This window comes from Apteryx mantelli, chromosome 3 (genome assembly GCF_036417845.1).
Source record: "Apteryx mantelli isolate bAptMan1 chromosome 3, bAptMan1.hap1, whole genome shotgun sequence".
Taxonomy (NCBI): domain Eukaryota; kingdom Metazoa; phylum Chordata; class Aves; order Apterygiformes; family Apterygidae; genus Apteryx; species Apteryx mantelli.
In genome coordinates this window covers 62536354-62556406 of record NC_089980.1, presented here as the reverse complement: position 1 = coordinate 62556406, position 20053 = coordinate 62536354, and the positions used below count along the sequence as shown (strand labels likewise).

Below are 20053 nucleotides of genomic sequence, written 5' to 3'. Positions count from 1 at the left end.
GCAAGGCTTTTATTAGCTAGGACTTCGTAGTTTAAAAAAATCAACAAAAGCAAAACCTGACATAGATCCAAAAGTTTAATATAGATTGCAGGGGGAGGTATTTGAATGATCAAGTTTTTAAGCAGTGTCATTTTATTATTGTGCCCTTTATCATATCATGATGAACTGTTTTGTAACATAAAACATCATGGCTTTGTTTGTCTTTTCTAGAGTTTACAAGCTCTGATGAATGAATGCATTGGCCATGTTATTGGAAAACCTCATAGTCCTGTTACAGGTTTGTACCTTGGTAAGGCAGAAGTTACTGACATTTCTTCTGGAGCTTTGCTGCTGTTGTTACAGAATTTTGATTGTAAAGTCATTTAAAATGCTAAAAATAGCAATAAAAATATTTTTCAAACTTTTCATGATTGTTGATATGAAGCCATTATTGCCTGAGAAAGTGTAAATATGTGGTGGTTTTACACAAGAAATTTGAAAGCTTTAGATGTGCTTTTGTCTGATTCTTGTTCTTGAATCCCAGTGAAGTCTCACAGATCTTCTGAAAAAGGATTGTGTTTTTAAAGATGGGGTAAAGAAGCGGTTATAACTTTAAGAAGACAGTCACAGCTTTTCCCAGCATTTCATTGTGGCGCTCCAGATATTCACAGTTCTGACAAATTTTACATAAGTATTAAGGTACAGAGGAATTAGACCTGATGGCTTCAAGATAGAGCTGTGAGAAATAGTTTTCTAATACCATAAAATTTGTCTTAATGTAAAATATCTTTGGCACTAAGGTGAAATCAATGTATTTAATTGTTTATCTTGAGAAAAGGATGTTTCCTCAGCTGTGCTTCCTCTTTCTCAACACTCTTTTCTCTTCCTCCTACCAAGTCCACTGACTGCTCTAAAATTCAAAATACTGTATCTTCTTCCTCTTTTTCTCTTGATGTCCACTTCCAGGGTAGGGTTGATGGCAAAAGAGATGAAGGGAAGGTAATTGGACTTGGCCAAGAGGAATCTTTTCAGTATCTCAGGAAAATTTTCATTTTTTTTCAGTTTTGATATAATTTTGGTGAGACTCTTATAGCTGAGAAACCTTTCCCAATGAAATACAGGCCAATCCTATTAAAAAGAACATTGTCTAAAGTAAATTTCAGACCGATTCTGTACTGTGATATAAAAGCTGTACATTCACTTTTGATACTGCTGTTCAGAGGAAGGCCCATTTTAGATAAATCATTAATACGATAATCCCAAAATATTGAAACTCTTACAAATGTCACTATGAATGCGGCTGATCACACAAGCTAAATTGCTCGATAGCTTTTGGCTCAGAGGCACAGGTGGGGATGACATGGACAGATGGCACAGACTTGAACAGCAGGCTGAAACTTTAATACATATGAAATAAGCATAACTAAGTATACACTGCACCCTGGCTGCAGGTATTGCTGGTACCTCTTTCTATCTCATGATCAGGAGAAAAATAAAAATTCCTAGTTCCACTTGCATACCATGTTGAGAGACTTTAAACCACTGGGTCTTTACCCCCTTTTCCAAAGCTGAGGATCCAGTTGCATTCAAGCTGTTGCACGTAGGTACTTGGCTAGGCTCGGAGTCCAGCTGTTTGGGGTTTTTTATCCTTTTCCTTTGAGAGGCAGCTCTTGTCCAGGTGAGTGGATTAGACCCTGCTATATGTTAGTGCCCTTGGGAGTTGTAACACAGTTGGACCAACAGCTGGCCCTGGCATCTCTTACTTTTCCAGGTACTGCAAACACGACGTAAATCCAGCTCACTGTGATTAACCCCCCACTTCCAGAAAGACAACTTGTGACCCCTCCTTCTATGGGCAACCAGCTATCTTGTGTCATGATTGCCACTATCTTTTTCAGGCTAATTAAGGAGATACTGGGGAAAGGGGAAGGCACTGCTGTCTACTTCTCTGGGCACTGTGTGAGCTTGGCATAAGGACAATGATGACTTATTTGGGTATTACCCTGTCCCTTTGTGCCTTTTCCTGGAGGCAGACAAGTCACCCATGGCCTGTCAGAGGGTCATGAGTATGGGTAAAAATGTCTTATGAGTTTTTTTCCAGCTCATTTTGCTTTCCATTGTTGTCTGAGGAAACTAATTTTGATACAAAAGGAACATAATACACTGATCACTTGTTAACTCTTATTTGGTTCATTAATATTTACTTCGCAATAAGATAACAAATTACCCTTTATCTGTGAAGTTGAAATAATGAGCATGCAGCTTTAGTGAAGTAAATATGCATCTTATTGCTAGTTTTTCATTCTCTTGACAATTTTAATTATTTTACAGAAATGAGTTACATGATGTAATAGTATATAACAATCTGTACAATCAAAGTTTATTTAAAATGGGAATAATTAGGGACTTTTTTAATGAATAAGAAAATATGTGCCTATTCATAGTTAACTCTGGAAAATAGCAGTTCATTTTAATTTTGTTGAATTGCAAACTTGTATTTTGAAATGGTCCTAAACAGACTTTTTCTGACATTTCAATAAATATGCCACTTTTTTTTTTTTTTTTTTTTTTTTTTAAGCTATTCATCGAAACAGTCCCCGTCCTGTAAAGGTACCTCGATGCCATAGTGATCCACCAAATCCTCATCTTATCATCCCCACTCCTGAAGGTTTCAGGTATTTAGCATTAGTCCCAAATTCTAAACTCTAGTTTTAACTGCTTTCAGCAAAGCCGACTCTGAGTGAGTAGGACACTGTTTGTTTCCTGTTGTAAGCAAATCAGCACTGGGGGGGGTGGGCAGGGAAGGCATGTTAGCGATCTAGTGATTTTTATAGATGTGCTTTTAAGGATAATACAGTTTCTTTCCATCCCCACCCTTTTTTATTTATTTGCTTACTTCCTTTTGCATTTTTTATTGGTGCATGCTTTCCAACTTTGAAGCCATTATTACTCCCTTTGTTTTTCCTGAAAACATTGTTGCAATGTAACAATCTTTAATTCAGTGAAAACTGCTCATTAACAAGCCTTTATTTCCTCCCCACTTTGAATGTCTGTGCACTTGCCTGTGACAGTGCTTTTTGTAGTTTAGCTTATGTAAGACTTAAAAATGCAGCATTCTGGAATATGGTGGCATTTCTGCATCATTAACAATCTGCTGTGAAGAAACTTAAAAACAGTGGATGGTTTGCTTCCCTTTAAAAGAGTTGACTGAGAATTAATGCAAAAAAAAAATTTTTTTTTAATTTCAAAATTAATTTTGCTGTGCATCTTTTTACACAAGCAGAATAAAGGGCCTTGTTTTTTAGGAAGAGTAGCACAGGGTCAGAATATGCACTGACATTTTTGGAAGTTGCTTAGCTGTGGTGCTACTCTAAAGTTTTGGGGGAGGGGGGTATTTTAAAAATTATTATTATTATTGTACTTATGGATAGCTCCTGAAACTTCTGAGCCCCAAAATTATTTCACAGGAAAGTTTTTATGTACTTGAAAAGCCTTTAAAATCAGGCCTCATTATGCACGTTTCAAAATCTTATTTTAAACTAAACTTTCAACTCCATTCACTTTTTTTTCTAACTGTTTCCTGAAGTTTTTCTTCTTGCCACAGCACGCGGAGTGTCCCTTGTGATGCACGGAACCACTGCAGCGCTGCTGTCAGTCGCCCCGCTCCCATTGGTAGCGACTCAGCTCAACCCAAACCTGTGAGCAGTGCAAATGAGACCAGGTAGCTCCACTCCATGATGCAGCGGTCTTATTCTACTTACATCACCCATGTAACTGTTTCCACGTACTTGCATTCCAGTAGATCATTTGCACTGTGTGTTTCCGTCCCATCATGTATTCCACTGGCTCCACCATTCATGTTTGACTTAAGCAAAATCTTATGTTGTGGAAGTAGGTGATAAGACTGCACTTATTTAAAGTGTCCAGACAATATTGTAACTTAAGCATGTGGTTCTGAAGTTTTGGTCAGTAGATTATAAATTCACTCAGTAAACATGTCCATAAAATTAACATGTGCTGATCAGTACCTTGGTATAACTTTACTAGATAATTAGTCTTAACACTCTGCATTAAGATGACTGTAATATGCAAATTAGCCCAAGTTCCTTCCCCCCCTCCTTTTTTTTTTTTTTTCCTTTTTTTCCTTTTTTTTGAACTAGCTAGCAGTTTTGGAATTGTTATTGTTCAAAGAAAAAAATTTTTAAAGTTGTATAGTGGTAAACAGATTTGAAGAGGAGTTTTTTGGGTTTTTTTTAATTTCTTGTTACACCTTTGGCTTTTTAGGCTTGTGCAAAATAAACTCAGGACCAAAGAAACCATTGCTATATCAGGGTAGTCCTGTTTTTAGAAGTCATGAATGAATTTTTGGCAAACTTATATTAGTATCCTTCTTGTTTTTTTGCCTGTCAGGATTTTGCTGTTACATTTCACACTCTTGTCATTCTCTCTTCCCACACCACAGTCAGACCATTGACAAATCTCAAGTCTCCCAAGTTTTCTAAATTTACTCTTTCTTCTGCACCCCTGACTGTGAAAATCCTGCAAGCCACATAGCGTCATAATAGCTTTTGGATCCTTATTTCTACTGCAAAGTGCCAAAAGCTCTGTTATACAAAAGAGATTCTTATGAATGAAGACATATGATATGACTGTATCACACTGCTGTAAAGAAAAAAAAGAACAAACAGTGAAGGGGTAACAGACTGATAGTGACCAAAGTGAACTTGGATATGACTTGATTATTCTGAATTATTTATTTTTTAATAAATAATATTCAGTTGTTAGTCATCAAACTATCATGTTTTGTAGATTTGATACAAAATGCACAGCAGAAGCATGTGTTTAGGTGTTAAGAGGGGAGTAGATTGCATTTATTTATTTATTTATTTGTTTTTAGTAAGATCCTTCCTGCCACTTTCTTGTCCCCCAAGTCTGTTCACTTTATGGTAAGATGCAGCTTGCCCCCTACCATAGCCTCTAGACATACAAGTTGTCAGTCCAGGCTCTTTGTTTGTTAAAAATGTGTCCTGCCTTTTTTTCATTCAAACTATGTCTTTATTATGTATTTCTTTTTTTCCATTTTAAGCCTCTTTTGAAGAAGACAAAATAGCAGTAGTCTACAGTGCTATGCACTTGAAGAGTCCTTTTCAAGTTAATAACATTCTAGAGACTTATTTTCACTGAGAGGTTCTGGCAGCTTCATACAATGACAGGGTAATGAATAATTAGTATTTATGATTCAGAAAAGCCAAACACAGAACTTGTTTATTTGATTATTATTCTTTTTTATACACAATATAAAGCAGACTTTTGCTAGAGTATGTAGACCACTTAAAATGACAAGGGATATCTTTCCTGGAGGTTATTTTTTCAACAGGGAGATAGGAGGCAAGTTTTTAGTATTAGTATAGTTTGTTGTGATTTTACATCACTGAATGCAACTGTCATGTTCATTATTCGGCACACCTGAATACAGTTATATATTCTTTTAATGGTTTCTGTATGTGTCTCTCACAGAAGTTTGAAGTGAGAGGGTTGACATTTTGACAGTTTCTTCTAGTTCTAAAAGATAGCTATTGGAGAAAAAGGGGAGTTCTACTTAGTTGCAACCATTGCACATTATTTTCGTGGGTGGTAATGTGAAAGTTGGAGTGCAGTGTTTTAGTCTAGTTGCCTAAATCTGTTTTTCGAAGACTTGTATTTTTTTTTATAGAGCTGTTTTCCCTCTTCTGAGAGTTGTAGTTTCCTGTGTATTTTTATATGCACAACCTAGATTTTTTAGTATTATTCTATTCAATTCTATTTAATTTTTTTTAGTATTATTCTATTCAATTCAATTCAAAGGAAGTATTTTAAGAATAACTTTATTAAAACAGAGATGTGGGGTTTTGGACTTTTTTTTTTTAAAGGGGAAGACGAAATATTACAACAGAGACAGCATCATGCATTTATAGCACACTTTTGCAGTTAATATACTCAAAAAAAAGTTGCAAAATTTACCAAGTTGTAGTCCTAATTACAGGTTTCATTTATTTGTGCTCAGAATGAAAAATGGAATCTGTCTGGTCAAGAAAGTGTTGGGTTTTTTTCTGTTTTGTTTTTGTATGCAAGAAGCATGGCGTTTAGCTGCTGCACAGAAACAAAACCTTTTTACACTTTCCAAACACTTATTAGACATTTATGACATGATATAGACATTAGTTGTCTATAAAAGGTTGAATATAGGAACTTGAAGTCAGTTGCACTAGGCACTAGGCAGTGCTTGGTGCAAAAATGCCACCATAGATCTGTTCAAGTTGTTCTTAAAATAAATAAATCAGTAAATAACTGTTCAATATAACTAGATAGTAAAATCCAAAGCAGCAATACTCAGTTATTTACACTGCACTTCCTGAATTTTTTTTATAAATCTACACTATGTCTGTACTAATAACATCTAAATGTTGACTTTCTGAGCTAGCTGAGGTGGTTATTGATCATTTTGTATTTATCCAGGGCAGGAGCAGAAATTTAGCAAGTCTCCTCTTTTGCTCTATTTCTTTTTCTAATAACATGCACACAATTGTTATGGACACAAGCAATAGAAGACAAATGGATTTTAGGCACCGACATTCAAAGTTACGATACTGAAGCTCCTATGCTCCGCTACTACCTCATTCTAAAGGCACCTGTTTTCAGTAGGTGTTTTAGCTTTTCTTGTTTTTAAGTTTCTTGCACATCCAGAATTGTTGCTCTTCATCTGCCCAGAACAACCTCAGCCTTCTTGCTGTTAAAACTGAACATCCTGAAGAGTCCTGCTGATTTTCACTGGTTCGAGTTTCCAGCCCTTCTCAACCTTAAAGATCTAACTGGCAGTATTAGGGAGGAGTGCAACAGAAACATCATATTGAGAACTTTTTTGTGGGAATGGAGCATCTTGGGTTTTGGCTTCTGTTTTCAGAAGTTTTTGTATGTAATTTTTTTTAATTATTGTTGGTTAAAATATGGCCTAATCATTTCTGACTGCCTATCAAAACCTGTCACAAGCTGGGTTCAGCAGCAACTGTCTTTATTACTATGTTAAAAATCAGTAATATGGATTCTGTTGTTGTAGACAAGTAGCAATTTCAAATAGTGAATGCTTTAAAAGCTTAGATCTTTTCATAACTAGTGGTACTACTAAAAGTAATATAAAAAGCCTGCATTTGGAAAAAATAGTGTATAAGGAACTTTCAGTTTGCCTCTCAGCTTTTCTTTCATGTGCCTTTCATGGTTCATGTCCTAGGTTTCAGAGATTCTTTCTCTTTGAAACTGCAGTTAAATTGTCATTAATAATTATTAGTGCAATGCTAAGTTAATTAGTAAAATGGCTCTTTTTAACAGGGGTTCCAGTGTCCCTGAAAATGATCGACTGGCTTCAATAGCAGCTGAGTTGCAGTTCAGATCCCTTAGTCGTCACTCCAGTCCCACTGAAGAGCGAGAAGGTGATTGTCTCAATAATAGATTGTGACCTGGATCTGTAGATAATTTATGTGATTAACATGTTTCTCTCTGTTACAGTTCTTACCCTTTCCAAAAGTCTATCACCTCCCATTCAAACAAGGCTTTTCACCTGTAGGTTTTTAACTTTTAGGCTTATGTTTTCAGATTAAGTTCTTCTATCTTCAGACATATCTGCTGCTCTCTTGCCTTCTGCATTGTTTCTGAATTGTACCTGGAGGATTTTCTTGGTGTCTTGCTAAGTTATAGTATTCACAGTGAAATGGATAACATGGTTGCTGAATTATCTATCCCATTAGATAGTAAATTTGTTCTTCTACGTTCTGTTAACAAGGTGTGATTTGGATCCTTCAGGAGAGGAAAGAGTTTTCTATCCTCTTCTTTAACTGCCACCTCAGTAGTCATGTTACAGATACTTGTAGTGCTGTTAATTAAATCCAGAAGAAAAGGACAGGGTGAGTGACTTGATCTCCTGGTCACTGCTCCTCCTTCAGGTTTATCCAGCCCCTATATATGTAATATTTATTACAATAAATACCTTGAAACATTGATTATTAAGATAGTGTGTTCTGTGCAAATTAAAATGAAGTATTAAATCCTAAATGAAACAGAATTGATATTGTCATCATCCTGCAAGATGAATCAGATCTTTAAGAAACAAATGTCTTAAAATGTGTTCTAAGAGCTTGCTGTTAGGAAGGAACATTGAAATGCTTATTCCCTTTTTATGTATCTGTATGAATGGAAGACTGGAATGACGTAAATCTTTTTCTAAAGAACTTCAGAAGCTTGCTTTCCTACAGACTTGTAACCCGCATTTGATTCTGAGTGTCCTGAATTGAAGTGTTTCCCTCAGTTGAGGAAGGAAAATTAAATCATGTTTCAGAATATTGTTTGTAACTTGTTTTTTAAAGATAATAAGTTGTCTTTGAATTCAAGAGCACACATTGCTATGTGGTTGCCTCATATACCTGGGAGGTATATTTATCCTAATATGCAAGATCTCAGCTTCTGCTGAATATGGTGGCATAATCCTTAAAAGAAATATGAGAACAAGCCACTTCTATGCTCACAGTACTATTTCTCTAGAACCATCTTATCCAAAAGGAGATTCAGGTGGATCATCCCGGCGGAGTTGGGAGCTCAGAACTTTAATCAACCAGACCAAAGGTAGGAGTCTAGGAGTCACTGTAATTTAATGTTTCTTAAAGTAGCACTGTGTTAAAAAACTGAATCTTAATGCTGACCGTGAAAAGATTTTTCACAGCTTTGTACATAGGAAGCAAAAAAAATCCTGATATTTAGGTAAAGAGATTGCTAACAAAATCACAGGGTGTATACTTTGTGGAGGGATTATTTAGATCTCATAAAAGTAGTATCTCTTCAGTTACTGAAAGATGCCAGCAGTCTTGTCCTACTGTTACAAAAGTACTGTTACCACTATAGGAATTGTAGAAGTTTGGTGTCCTTCAGCCTTGTATCTCATGGTTGAGAATGAATTCTGACAGCAGGAAGTATTTTCTAAGATCTCTCCCTCATGTGGGATTTTTTTCTTATTTTGGATGCCTAACTGTGTGTGTGAGTTATCCTGCACCATTTCCCAAGTTCAAGGCTCTTATGGGGCCCTTCTCTCTGTCCTGCTGCTTATTTTCATAAAACTTATTTTCCTCTGAGACTCCTGTATTTATGTACACATTTATGCATATAGCTTGCTTTCATATATTCTGGCAGGCTAGAACCACATGAAACATTAGAAAAAATGTTTCTTGTAACATAAAAAGCTGTTCTCTCACTAAAACATCTAAAAAAAAGGATACGTTTATGACGTGAAGTTACCCTTTTGCTGTACTCAGCAAAAGTAAGGTTTCATTGGCAACCTCCTCTGTGATTTTGGTCACTAGTTTTCAAGAAGGATGTGGCTTAGGTGAGGAGAATACAGGAAGAACTACACATTTTTTTTCTGAAATCTAGAAGTCGTATTTTCTGTTTAGAACATAAGCTGTGAAAGAATTGGGTTTGTTTAATCTAGAAAGAAAAGAAGAATGAGGGAAAAATAAACATTTCTAGAGGGCTGCTGCAGAAGGAATTGGTCTTCATATCCACTGTGGATAAGACAAGAATTTGGTTCAAAACTGCAGTGAGGGAGATTTAATGTAGGTGAAGCAATATGGATTGTAGGTGGGCTATGGAAGAAATCATTTGAGGGTGTTTTAGTAATTCCATCTTTGGAGGTTGTCAGAAATAGGTTAGACAAATGTCTGTCGACAGTGGTAGATGTATAGTTTTCTGTTTTATAAGGAGGAAAGGAATTAATTGCTTCTTGAGATTTCTTCCAGCCTCAAAGCTGGGGTTATATAATACCTCCTGATCTCTGAAATAAAGATTATCTAAGATAAGAGTTCCAAGAAAGCAACTCATATTTCAATGGAGCAAAAACTTGACATAGTTAAGTTAACTTTAACATAGTTCCACTATCTATCTGTGATTAATTTCAGGCCACATGCAAGGAAGTGCATTGTATTTGATATTAATTTCCTTGACAAGTAAGGGAGAATTAGAAAAATAAATTAGACTCTCAAAATAGTTGTCTTCTAAGTCAGGGCACTTCACACGATATCAAAAGGTAGCAAATGAATATACAAACGGTGAATATTTCTGAATCAAGGAAACTGTTCATCACTTTTCTTTTAGACACTGCTTCCAAGCAAGCGCCAATCGAAGCTGTTCAGAAGTCTGTTCAGTTGTTTGAAGAAAGGAGATACAGAGAGATGAGGAGGAAGAACATCATTGGCCAAGTTTGTGACACCCCAAAATCTTATGATAATGTCATGCATGTAGGTTTGAGGAAAGTGACTTTCAAGTGGCAGAGAGGAAACAAAATTGGTAAGTTTGTTATACGTTCATTTACTGGGCTAAAATATCAAGCTAAATTTAAAAGGATATCTAAGACAATCTTTCAAAATCTTGCACCTCTGCATGAATAGTATCAGTTTTAGTGAAATCAGTGTGTCAAATACAAAATAATATTGCAACTAGTATTTCCTTTATGTAGAACTTCAGTGAAGTCTTCACTGGTCAAGTAACAAGAAACAAAGATGGAAAATAATTTTATTAGTACAATTACTTATATATGATCCTGCAATTCAGCCCTATAAAAAAAAAGTTCTGCTTTTGGAAGAACCACAAATTTGAATGTAAATGAACACAAATGGATTTGTTTTATTTACTGATACTGTTGTTTTTTCCTCACACATGAGCATTGTTTCCTCACTGCTTTGCAGTTTGTGGAAGGAGCTTCATTCATGAGTATTTTTCCAGGTCAGCCTGTTAATGTAATGTGTTTACTTTTAATAAACTTGAATTCAGCGTTATGAATGTAGTATTAGATGTTACTGGTTCAAATCTACTGGAAATATAAAAAGAGAATAAAGGTAAATAACCTTGGAAAGCTGAGAAGTTTTCAGTCAAGTGTTTTCTTATTGCAGTTGATGTATGTGTTGGATATTAAATGTACTAGAGTTAATTTTTCTTATTTTTATTGTAATTCTGCAGGTGAAGGCCAGTACGGAAAAGTCTACACCTGTATCAGTGTTGACACTGGTGAACTGATGGCTATGAAAGAAGTGAGTACTCTGTATGCAACAATCACTGCTGCCTTTACTCCTTTCTCTGAACCAAATGTATATGAGCTAGTGGGCATTCAGGTTTTCTGAACCCTCGTGTTAACTAGTTGGAAAAGGATGGAAAGACAAACTGCTACATCATGTATCCACCTCTACTAATTATCAGCTGTTCCTCCTTGAATGCCTAAGCTTTTTCTTTCAATCTACAACTTAAATATATGTAAAATGGATATTGGTTTTTACTAATCTCACAGGGATGTGTGAACTTAATGAATACTTGTTTAATATGTGTGAACTTCCATGAAGAGAACTTAAATTATTTTGCAGAGAGTTTTCTCATTACTGAAAACTGTACAGAAATGTGTATCTTATTTTACGATATTTCTTCTCACATTTTATTCCTTTCTTCTTCATTCCTTAGAGAAAAAGATAGGAAGTGTCACATCAGATGTTTTTCAGCTTCTCCTGTAGTTTAAGTGAGCTAGGCTGAGTCACAAAACTGTTGACTAACCTGGTGGGTACAGAAAATTTAATTTTCAGTATAGAAGTAAGTAAAGCTGTGCAGGTGTAGAGATCCTTTTCCCCTACAACACCTTATTTGTTAAAATGTGTATTGTTTAGTTCTGTTGCATTTCCACTTCTTCAGACAACTGTGAGCATCAACAGTTCACAACAGTTACCGTGCCAGCCATTTGACGCTAGAGCACTTAAAGAACTGGGTCATAAAATATAACATACATGATATGTATGTGATCTCTCAAAGGTATGAGAGAGCAGGAGTGGACCTGTGCTTAAGTTCTTGTACCATTACTCATCCATTGACTAATTAATACCAGCTCTTGAAAGTTTTTTCCTGATGCTGCTGAAAGGAACGCCATTCCCTCCACCCTTCCTCTCCCCCCTTAGGAGCACTCTCTGTTTCTGGAATTCAGAGATGTTTTCTAGATACAGGTGCTTTTTACAGATTAGCGTGTATGTGTTCTCCTTGGGGGACTTTTAGCAGAAGTTAAAAATAAGTGCAAATGGACCTTGCTTGATGGACATTTCATTAGTAGGCTACGTATTTAGTACACTGCTTTTTCTTGTGGTATTTTCTAACTGCTAGACATATATGACCAATAAGAAGCACTGATTTTCACTGTGAGCTTAAATACATAGTGTGTTTGCATTTCTCCAAATAAAAAGCTCTTCTGAATATCCTTAAGAATGCTATGGGAGAAGACTTTTTTTTCTTTTTTAAACTGGTTGAAAACATAGTGGTTTTTTTTAATATATATATTTCTTCAGACTTTACTGTCTTAACTACAGTGTCCTTAAAACATCTCTAAATGACAGTGAAAATACTTTACTACAAATACCCAGTATGACAGCTTTGAAGCGTTAGAAAATATATAAAATACTTGAATGTCATCTGTTACTTTTATAACCTCTGTGTATTTAATTTTATCACTATTTGAATACAAATCATATACTGGAATTGTTGTACAGAACAAAACAATCATAATACCGTAGCAACCAAAGGTAAAATGTGTACATTTATTTTTCTAGCAGTTGCCAAGTACTCAATTAATAAAAACTTTAGGCTCTCTAACAAGATGGTAAAAATAGCATCTTCCATAATTTGTGCTGTGCTTTCTGCCTCTCTGTATGAACAGGAGAAGGCTTAAATCAGTTTTTCAGAAGACTTGCTATTTTTTTCCTCCAAGAAAAATCCATCACAGCATATTGTAGAAGAACTAATGAAAATTATTCATTTAAACATGCCTTTATGATGGTGTTTGTTCCATGCCATACCTTTTCTTTGCAGTGGCCTCACTCTTAATTCACCAAAGAAATCCCTTAGAATATCTTTTGATGTCATTAATATTGTTTTCAGATCTTCTTGTACTGTGTCTATCTACCATATTTAAGTTAAAGGACAAGCTCCAAAGAGAGATATATACACATGTACACACACACACACACACACACACACTGACAGCCTTACACACACAGTGACAGCCTTTTGTTCTTGTAAAAGTTTGTACTTTTCTGGAGATAGTTTGGAGTTCTTTTTTGTTTAGTTCAGGGCGTTTTGAGGGGGAGGGAGGTGTTTTGAACCTCTTTGATGATGCTGTTTCTTAAGAAAAAATTCAGTGATTAACTTTTAAACTGTTTTCTTGGTTCTTTGTTCCTTAGTAATTTTAAACATAATAGCGGCAAAATAATAAAAAATGTTTCTTGCAGATAAGATTTCAACCCAATGATCACAAAACCATCAAAGAAACAGCAGATGAACTGAAGATTTTTGAAGGCATCAAACACCCTAATCTTGTTCGTTACTTTGGTGTGGAGCTCCATAGGGTAAGAAAACAGTAATTATTGGAAGCTTATATAGGGTTGAGAGAAAATTTGCAGAAATTTTTGGCCATTGGAGGTTTTACTCCAGAACATTTCAGCTTAACGTAATTGTCTGGATAGCTCTGTGGATTGCCTGTCTCTCCCCCCCCCCCACCCTAATGTTGAGGTCTCTTCAAAACATAGTTTGCAGAAATTTGTGGAACTAGTATGTAAATGGAGAAGTTAGTGCCCAATAAGTGAACAGAGTGAGTAATGCTGGAGCTATTCCATGCTGCTATTCTGTTTGGCTGCTCTAAATGAAAGCTATGTTGTGTACTGTATGATAACTTTTGTGTGTAGATACTGATTAGACAGCATAAAAGCCTTCACTGTTAGCAATGAAAGTTGTACCAATATCTTGACTTCTGGAAAAATTTTGTGCTGGCATTTAACTCTTGATGCCAGCTAAATATCTTAAGAAAGCAAATCTTTTGGAATGGAGCTAACATCTCTTCAGAAGGAAAAAGAAATTTTCTTTCATTAGCAGCAGAACTAATGAAGCCTGATGTTCTTACAGACTTGGATTCTACAGTTGTCTACAGCACTAAAGGCATCCTCCCTTCTCTTAATCTCTCCTTCCCACATGTCTTTCCCACCTGCCCATGCTGACTCTGAGGTCCTGCATGTGCCCATACCCAGTAGGGAGGGCAGGGAACAGGAGGCGTGTTGTCCAGCTGGAAAGCTGTGTATGTATGTTTTTGACTGACTTGCTCAATATGAATGTGCTGATTTGCTGGCCCATTGCTGTTTTGGAAGGGAACAAAGGCTGCTTTCGGTCTGCATTTCTTTACTTGAGGACACTAATTTGCATGTCTGTGCCACTGGGTCATTGGTTTCTCAGGCTAGTTTTAGGAGTTCATGTCTTTGACATCTTTTTTTATTAAGTCTAGCTAAAATTGGCTGAAAGTTTCAAAATGATGGGAGCAATGGACAGAGAGAAAGAATCTAATGTTTCCTTAAAGTGAGTCAGAGATGGTGCACTTGTTTAAGGTGCAGACAACAGCAAAAAGTTTGCACTTCCTAAGCAATCAAAACATGCTATTTCAGGAACTGGTAGAAGGATAGTGACCACCCTCCCCCTTCCCCCCCTTTTTTTTTTAATTTCTTGCTGAATATACAAAGTAGCGTGTGTATTTCTGCTTAACATACCTACAAGATTTCCAAAGTGCTGTTTGGGACATACCAAGAAACATGTACCACCAAATAATATCAGTTACATATAAACTGTATGGGTACAGATCAACATGTAGCAGAGATTTTATATAGCTGTGCAATAGAATATTATGTTAAGGAGTGCCAAAGAGAATAGAGTTGTTCCGAACAGATGATTTATTAGATATTCCCAGTTAAGAAGTACTTCCATTAAAGCTTACTCTTTCACAAACAGCAAGGGATTGAAGGAGAACTTTATCCTAATTCAGTGTTTTTTTAAAAAAAATTTTTTTTAATAAAACCAATGAAATCCGATTTGGTTCCCACAACAGGAAGAAATGTACATCTTCATGGAGTACTGTGATGAGGGCACCCTGGAGGAGGTATCAAAACTGGGCCTTCAGGAACATGTCATTAGGCTCTACTCAAAGCAAATCACAACTGCTATCAATGTACTGCATGAACATGGTATTGTTCATCGAGACATTAAAGGTAATGGTAACCAGAAAAGGTAATGTTATTGTTTCAGTGTTGTAGATGAGGGTGGGTGGGGAGGAGAGAACTTTTTTTGGAGATTTAGGACAAATTGTCTACACTAGTACAGCAATTGAGTATAAAATCTTCCACACATTGTTCAATAGTTTACAAGTTATTGGCTAGTTTTGTGCTCCTTTCTAAGTGCAGAGCATAAAAAATCCTTGCAAGATGGCATTGCAAAACCGTGAACAAATTCTGCTCATGACTTAATTTTAAAAAGTTTATGTTGAGGTCATTAAGATCTTTGGGGATTCATCCAAACTCAAATTTTAGTCCTTGTATTTCTAGCACTAATATATTGAGTTATGTAATGCTATTTTTAGTCTTATCCGTGCAAGAAATAGTGGTGTTTTCTGGAAGCTGACAAGTAGTACAGTGCTCTGGTTGTTCCTCAGAACTTTTCCGTGTGATTCCCATTTTCCAGAAGAGTTTGTAGGATTTCAAAGGAATGGTTGACTAAACATAGTGATAAAAGCCTTGTTAAAACAATTTAAAGAGTTATGGTAAAAATTAAGACTTAAGTTTACTTACCTAGTGTTTTTTTGCCATACACATTAATCTGCTTATGCTTGGCTCTTAGCCCTTGTTGATACAAAATCAACAAATTGGAACTTCCATAACCGAGGGGGCGGTGGGTTTTGGCCTTTGCTTAAGGCAGCTGGTCTCACTCCACATTTCACATTCATTTTTTCCTTTCCTGCTCCTTCCAAGAACATCTTCCATGTCTAGTTACCTTGCTTTTGTTAGTCACACATTTTGCTCACCTATGGCAGAAACCTAACAGAAAATAGGGGAAACAATGCCCTGCAAATGCTCGTTTTATGACAAGGCAGTGCAGCCCAACGATGCTGGGTGTCTATGTCCCTCTTGCTCACAGGGTTTTGAATCATCGCAGCAGTGTAGGAGGTTCCCAGTTGCTCTTGGTCCTTTGGCCTCGTGCTTCTCATTTGGGAAGAGAACTATCTACGATCCAGAGGCCTCCCACTCAGGTAGGCCACTCTTGAGTCAGTTTTGGCTTTTTTTTCTTAGGAAACACTTTCCCTCACTCCCATTTCCCAGCAATCTTGCCTTTTCTGGTTCTCTTTCCTGACCAAAGATTTCTCTCCAATTGCGGATTTCCCTCCATGCTTTTCACGGTGCCTTGCCTTCACTGGTCATTACATATCCAGGTTCTGCTTAGCTGGATGGCTATCTTCTGGAAGCTCCTTGTGATAAAAATCCAGGGCTGGCTCCAGAGCCTGGGCCTTATGATAGGGATTTCCCTATCACTGCTCTGTGTCATTGCTGATTTCTGGATATGTTTCCAAATGAAGAGGAATAGGTTTTCCTCTCATCAGAGAAAAGCACTGAAGTCAGAATAGCTATTTAACAAAACTGTAATGCTACATTATCTGAGGACATTTCTGTTGCAAAAAAGTTCCTAATACCAAATGTTGGGGTGTTCCTTGAGAATAATTACAGCTACAAACAGAGGGTTACTGTAGATACTTCTATTCATAGACCTCCCCTAAATTTAAAGACAAAATATGAAAACTGAGACTGCATAGAGGATTTTTATAAAGGGTGCTTGATGTTGCATTTAAAGTTTCTCTCTGTCTGCTTGTATGCTAATATTGTGTCCCCAAGTTTTCAAGCTAACAGCAGTAAAGGAAGCTGTTTTTACTTTTAGCAGAATGTTAGTAGATTTATTCATATATATTCTTATATATTCTATATATTCTTATTGTCAAGTACTCTTTTTTTTTTTGGTAGGGGAGAATGATCATATGTCATTCAGACTGAGTTAAAACTGCTCTTCTCTGGGAAAACTCACTGTCAGGTCACACTAGATCTCTGGTGGCTGGTTTGTCTAATATCATTGTGGATCTCTTTCTCTCAGCAACAATTCTCAGAGTGATTGTTTATATGTATCCCGCAGTGTCTGCAAGTACCTTGGGCTCAAAAATAGACTCTTTTGTTTAGTAGTGTTCACTGAGCCACAGCTGTCCTTCAGATGGTATTATGGCATCCCATTCTGTGAATGCAAAAGATGGAGCAAGACACAGCTGCCTTGAATCCTTTGTCAACCTGTGGCTGTGAGAGAAAACTGAGAGCGCAGTGTTGCTTGTTTTTATACTTGATTGCACTGCTTTGTGTTGTTTTGTATCACTGTATATAATAGTTAGTGTTAGTGTATAGAAGGTGATTAAGTAAGTTTTTTTCGGATACTTTTTTACCTCTGTCCTGAGTATTGGACTTTAACCCTTGTGGCTAAACCCAGATTCCTCAGTTATAATTGCTTCACTTTTGCGAGGAAGCTGTACTGCTCAGTGATAGAGAATCATAGAATATTTAACGCTGAAAGGAACCTCTGGAGATCTCTCGTTTAGCCCTCTCTCCGCTCAAAAGAGCACCAACCTCAATGTCAGATCCAATGTCAAAGTTAGATTGCTCAGGGCCTTGTCTAGTTGAGTTATGAGCATCTCCAGGAATGGTGATTCCTCCACTTCTCTGGACTGCTGTCCCAGTGACTGACCACCCTTGCTGTGGAAAAACTTTTTCCTAATACCTCGTTGGAATTTGCAAAGGTTGCAGTTTGTGTCCATTGCCCCATATCCTTTCACTGTGTGCCTTTGAGCAAAAAGTCTGCTTCTGTCTTCTTTATACCCTCCCTTTATACAGTTGAAAACAGCAGTCAGTTTCCCCCCTTGACCTTCTCCAAGCTAAACAAATCCATCTATCAGCCTCTCCATACATGTTCACCAGTCCTGTAACCATCTTCATGACCCTCTGCTTGGCTTACTCAAGTATGTCAAAGTCTTTCTTGTACTGGGGCATCCAAAACCAGGACACAGCACTCCACGTGCAGTCTCACAGGTGCCAAATCAAGAGGAATTAATCATGAAGATTGTGCCTGGTGCCCTCTCTCTTGAAGAGAAAACATATTCCTAGAGAGTGTTTAGACTATTTTCAAAATGAATGAATGCAAAGACACTGAAACTTCAGTAAATCAGAAACCTGTGAATGAGACCCTCCAGGCCAGGAGGTCTTCATCAAAGTATTATTATATTCTCATTAACATTGTTGTTATCTCTTCCAAAAATTCTGCTATTCCTACCTTCATGTTTTCATGATTAACACAGGGGAAGGAAGGTCATTCAACAGGAGACTATGGGCATGTCACCTTTTCAAAGAGACTGAATAAAAGAGGAGGCTAGAGGTGTTTCTGTCATCAAAAGGTACCATTTGGCCTGAAGCAAGTTCTTGTTTCTTGAATGAACTTGGCTGCTGCATTGCTTCAGTCCTGGCTGAGGAATGGCTGTGAACTGCCCCCGTTTATGTAATTATGCCACAGTCATCAGTGGGACTTTTGGTATTTCCTCTTGGACTCTCAGTACTGACAGCAGCATCCTTGGAATATCATGCTAGTATCATCAGTTTTCACTGTACTTCTTATGGGACTGACTTGGCACAGAGGTACAGGGCGCTAAACAACTTCAGTTTAAATGCTTTGGGTCATAGCTATTATTTGCTGTAGCAAGACTACCACTGAGTATCTGCTCTTGTTTGCAGCCTGTCCAGAAAGTCTTGTGGTATGAATGGGGGTACTGTGTAGAACTGTGTTACTTCTTGCCTCCACCAAAGACATCCTACAGAGAACTTTTGATCTGCTTTTGACAACATGTAGGAAAGTAGGAGGAAAGAAGGAACAAATGAGTGTTGTGCCTTTTTGTTGTTTTAGCCATGGCCTCCAGTTTTATTTTGCTTATTACCCAAGCACATATGATAGGAATTTTGTTGTGTTCCCATTTGCATTAACTGTCAAAGGTAAAAAGGATGACACATCCTCAAAGTACTGCTCTTAAGTCTCCTGTTCTCATACTCAAGTCCTGGTGGATTCTGTGCAGGCTTCATCTAACAAAGGAGACCCTTTTTAAAGACTCCTTTTACAGTTTGGTCTTGATCTCCAGGGCAGACCTTACAAAACAGCAGCTCCAGCAGACAGCGCGTAAGTGGAAGCCTTGTTCAGCTGACAGCAAATGTCTTTAAGTTCTGTCTTTCTATCTCTTCTGGTGAAACCTTGGTTCATTGCTTCATCACATTTGACAGTTCCAGATGTTTTCAGGAACACAGGAGGGCTCAGGAGCTTTCACAGTAAAATTTATGTTAAATTTATTAAATTGAGTTATCAGAATAGCTTAAGATTCAGTCAAAGAGAGATCATTGGACTTCAGTTCAGGCAGTTTCTGCCCACTTCATAGCCAACCATCCATGAACTTTGTGCGATGCTTTCTTGGGGAACCAGAACATAGGTTTCCAATACATCCTTGTGAACGTATTTGCTAGTGGTGGCCATTTTTCCCAAGCTCTTTCTGTGGGCTAAACATGCCCACCTTCTATATGACAATTGCTTGAAAATCATCAGAAAAAGAAAAGTTGTGGGCAATAGTTCAAAGGGGAGAGTTAATGAAATAGTAACTGTCATTCTAATGCATTGCCCATATTACTGTCTCATCCAGCTGCCATCTGTACTGCTTGGGTGTCTTATTTTTCTTGAAGGAGTCAAGGGATGGTCCACCCAGCTCCATTACACATGCCCACGAGTGCAGGGTCCAGGTTGACTCTGGATGCATGTGCACCTCTGCTGGCAAACTTCCAGACAAAAAATTCTGATCTTGAATATATGCAGGTGCCTGAATGCCGGGAGTGGAAAACATACAGACACGGTGTCTCTATTTACTGAAAGATAATTCTTCTTTCAAATCTTTTTAAAGATTTATAGGAATCAAAGGTTGGAATTTATTTCTCTTAATGATTTTTCCCCCTTTTAGTGCAGTTATGTGTAACACCTCTTGAACTACATAAATCTTGCTTTAGTTATCAAGCATTCTCATAACTGCAGGAAAAGCCCTCTGAGAAATGGG

The 20053-nt window shown here is 37.1% G+C and overlaps 1 protein-coding gene across 10 annotated transcripts in view; it reads left to right on the top strand.

The window, feature by feature from the left end:
* Positions 1 to 20053, top strand: part of MAP3K4 (mitogen-activated protein kinase kinase kinase 4) — an 81307-nt gene that overhangs the window by 57287 nt on the left and 3967 nt on the right. For 2 of the 10 annotated variants that reach the window (XM_067293513.1, XM_067293510.1), the window contains 9 exons: positions 211 to 289; positions 2558 to 2654; positions 3566 to 3700; positions 7342 to 7442; positions 8548 to 8628; positions 10150 to 10341; positions 11011 to 11081; positions 13308 to 13424; positions 14945 to 15104. In XM_067293513.1, the coding sequence (XP_067149614.1) occupies positions 211 to 289; positions 2558 to 2654; positions 3566 to 3700; positions 7342 to 7442; positions 8548 to 8628; positions 10150 to 10341; positions 11011 to 11081; positions 13308 to 13424; positions 14945 to 15104 (1033 nt within the window). Of the gene's footprint in view, positions 1 to 210; positions 290 to 2557; positions 2655 to 3565; positions 3701 to 7341; positions 7443 to 8547; positions 8629 to 10149; positions 10342 to 11010; positions 11082 to 13307; positions 13425 to 14944; positions 15124 to 16026; positions 16139 to 18271; positions 18507 to 20053 lie in introns of those variants that run through there. The other 8 variants (XR_010883731.1, XM_013945444.2, XM_013945442.2 and 5 more) reach the window with 8 other exon arrangements.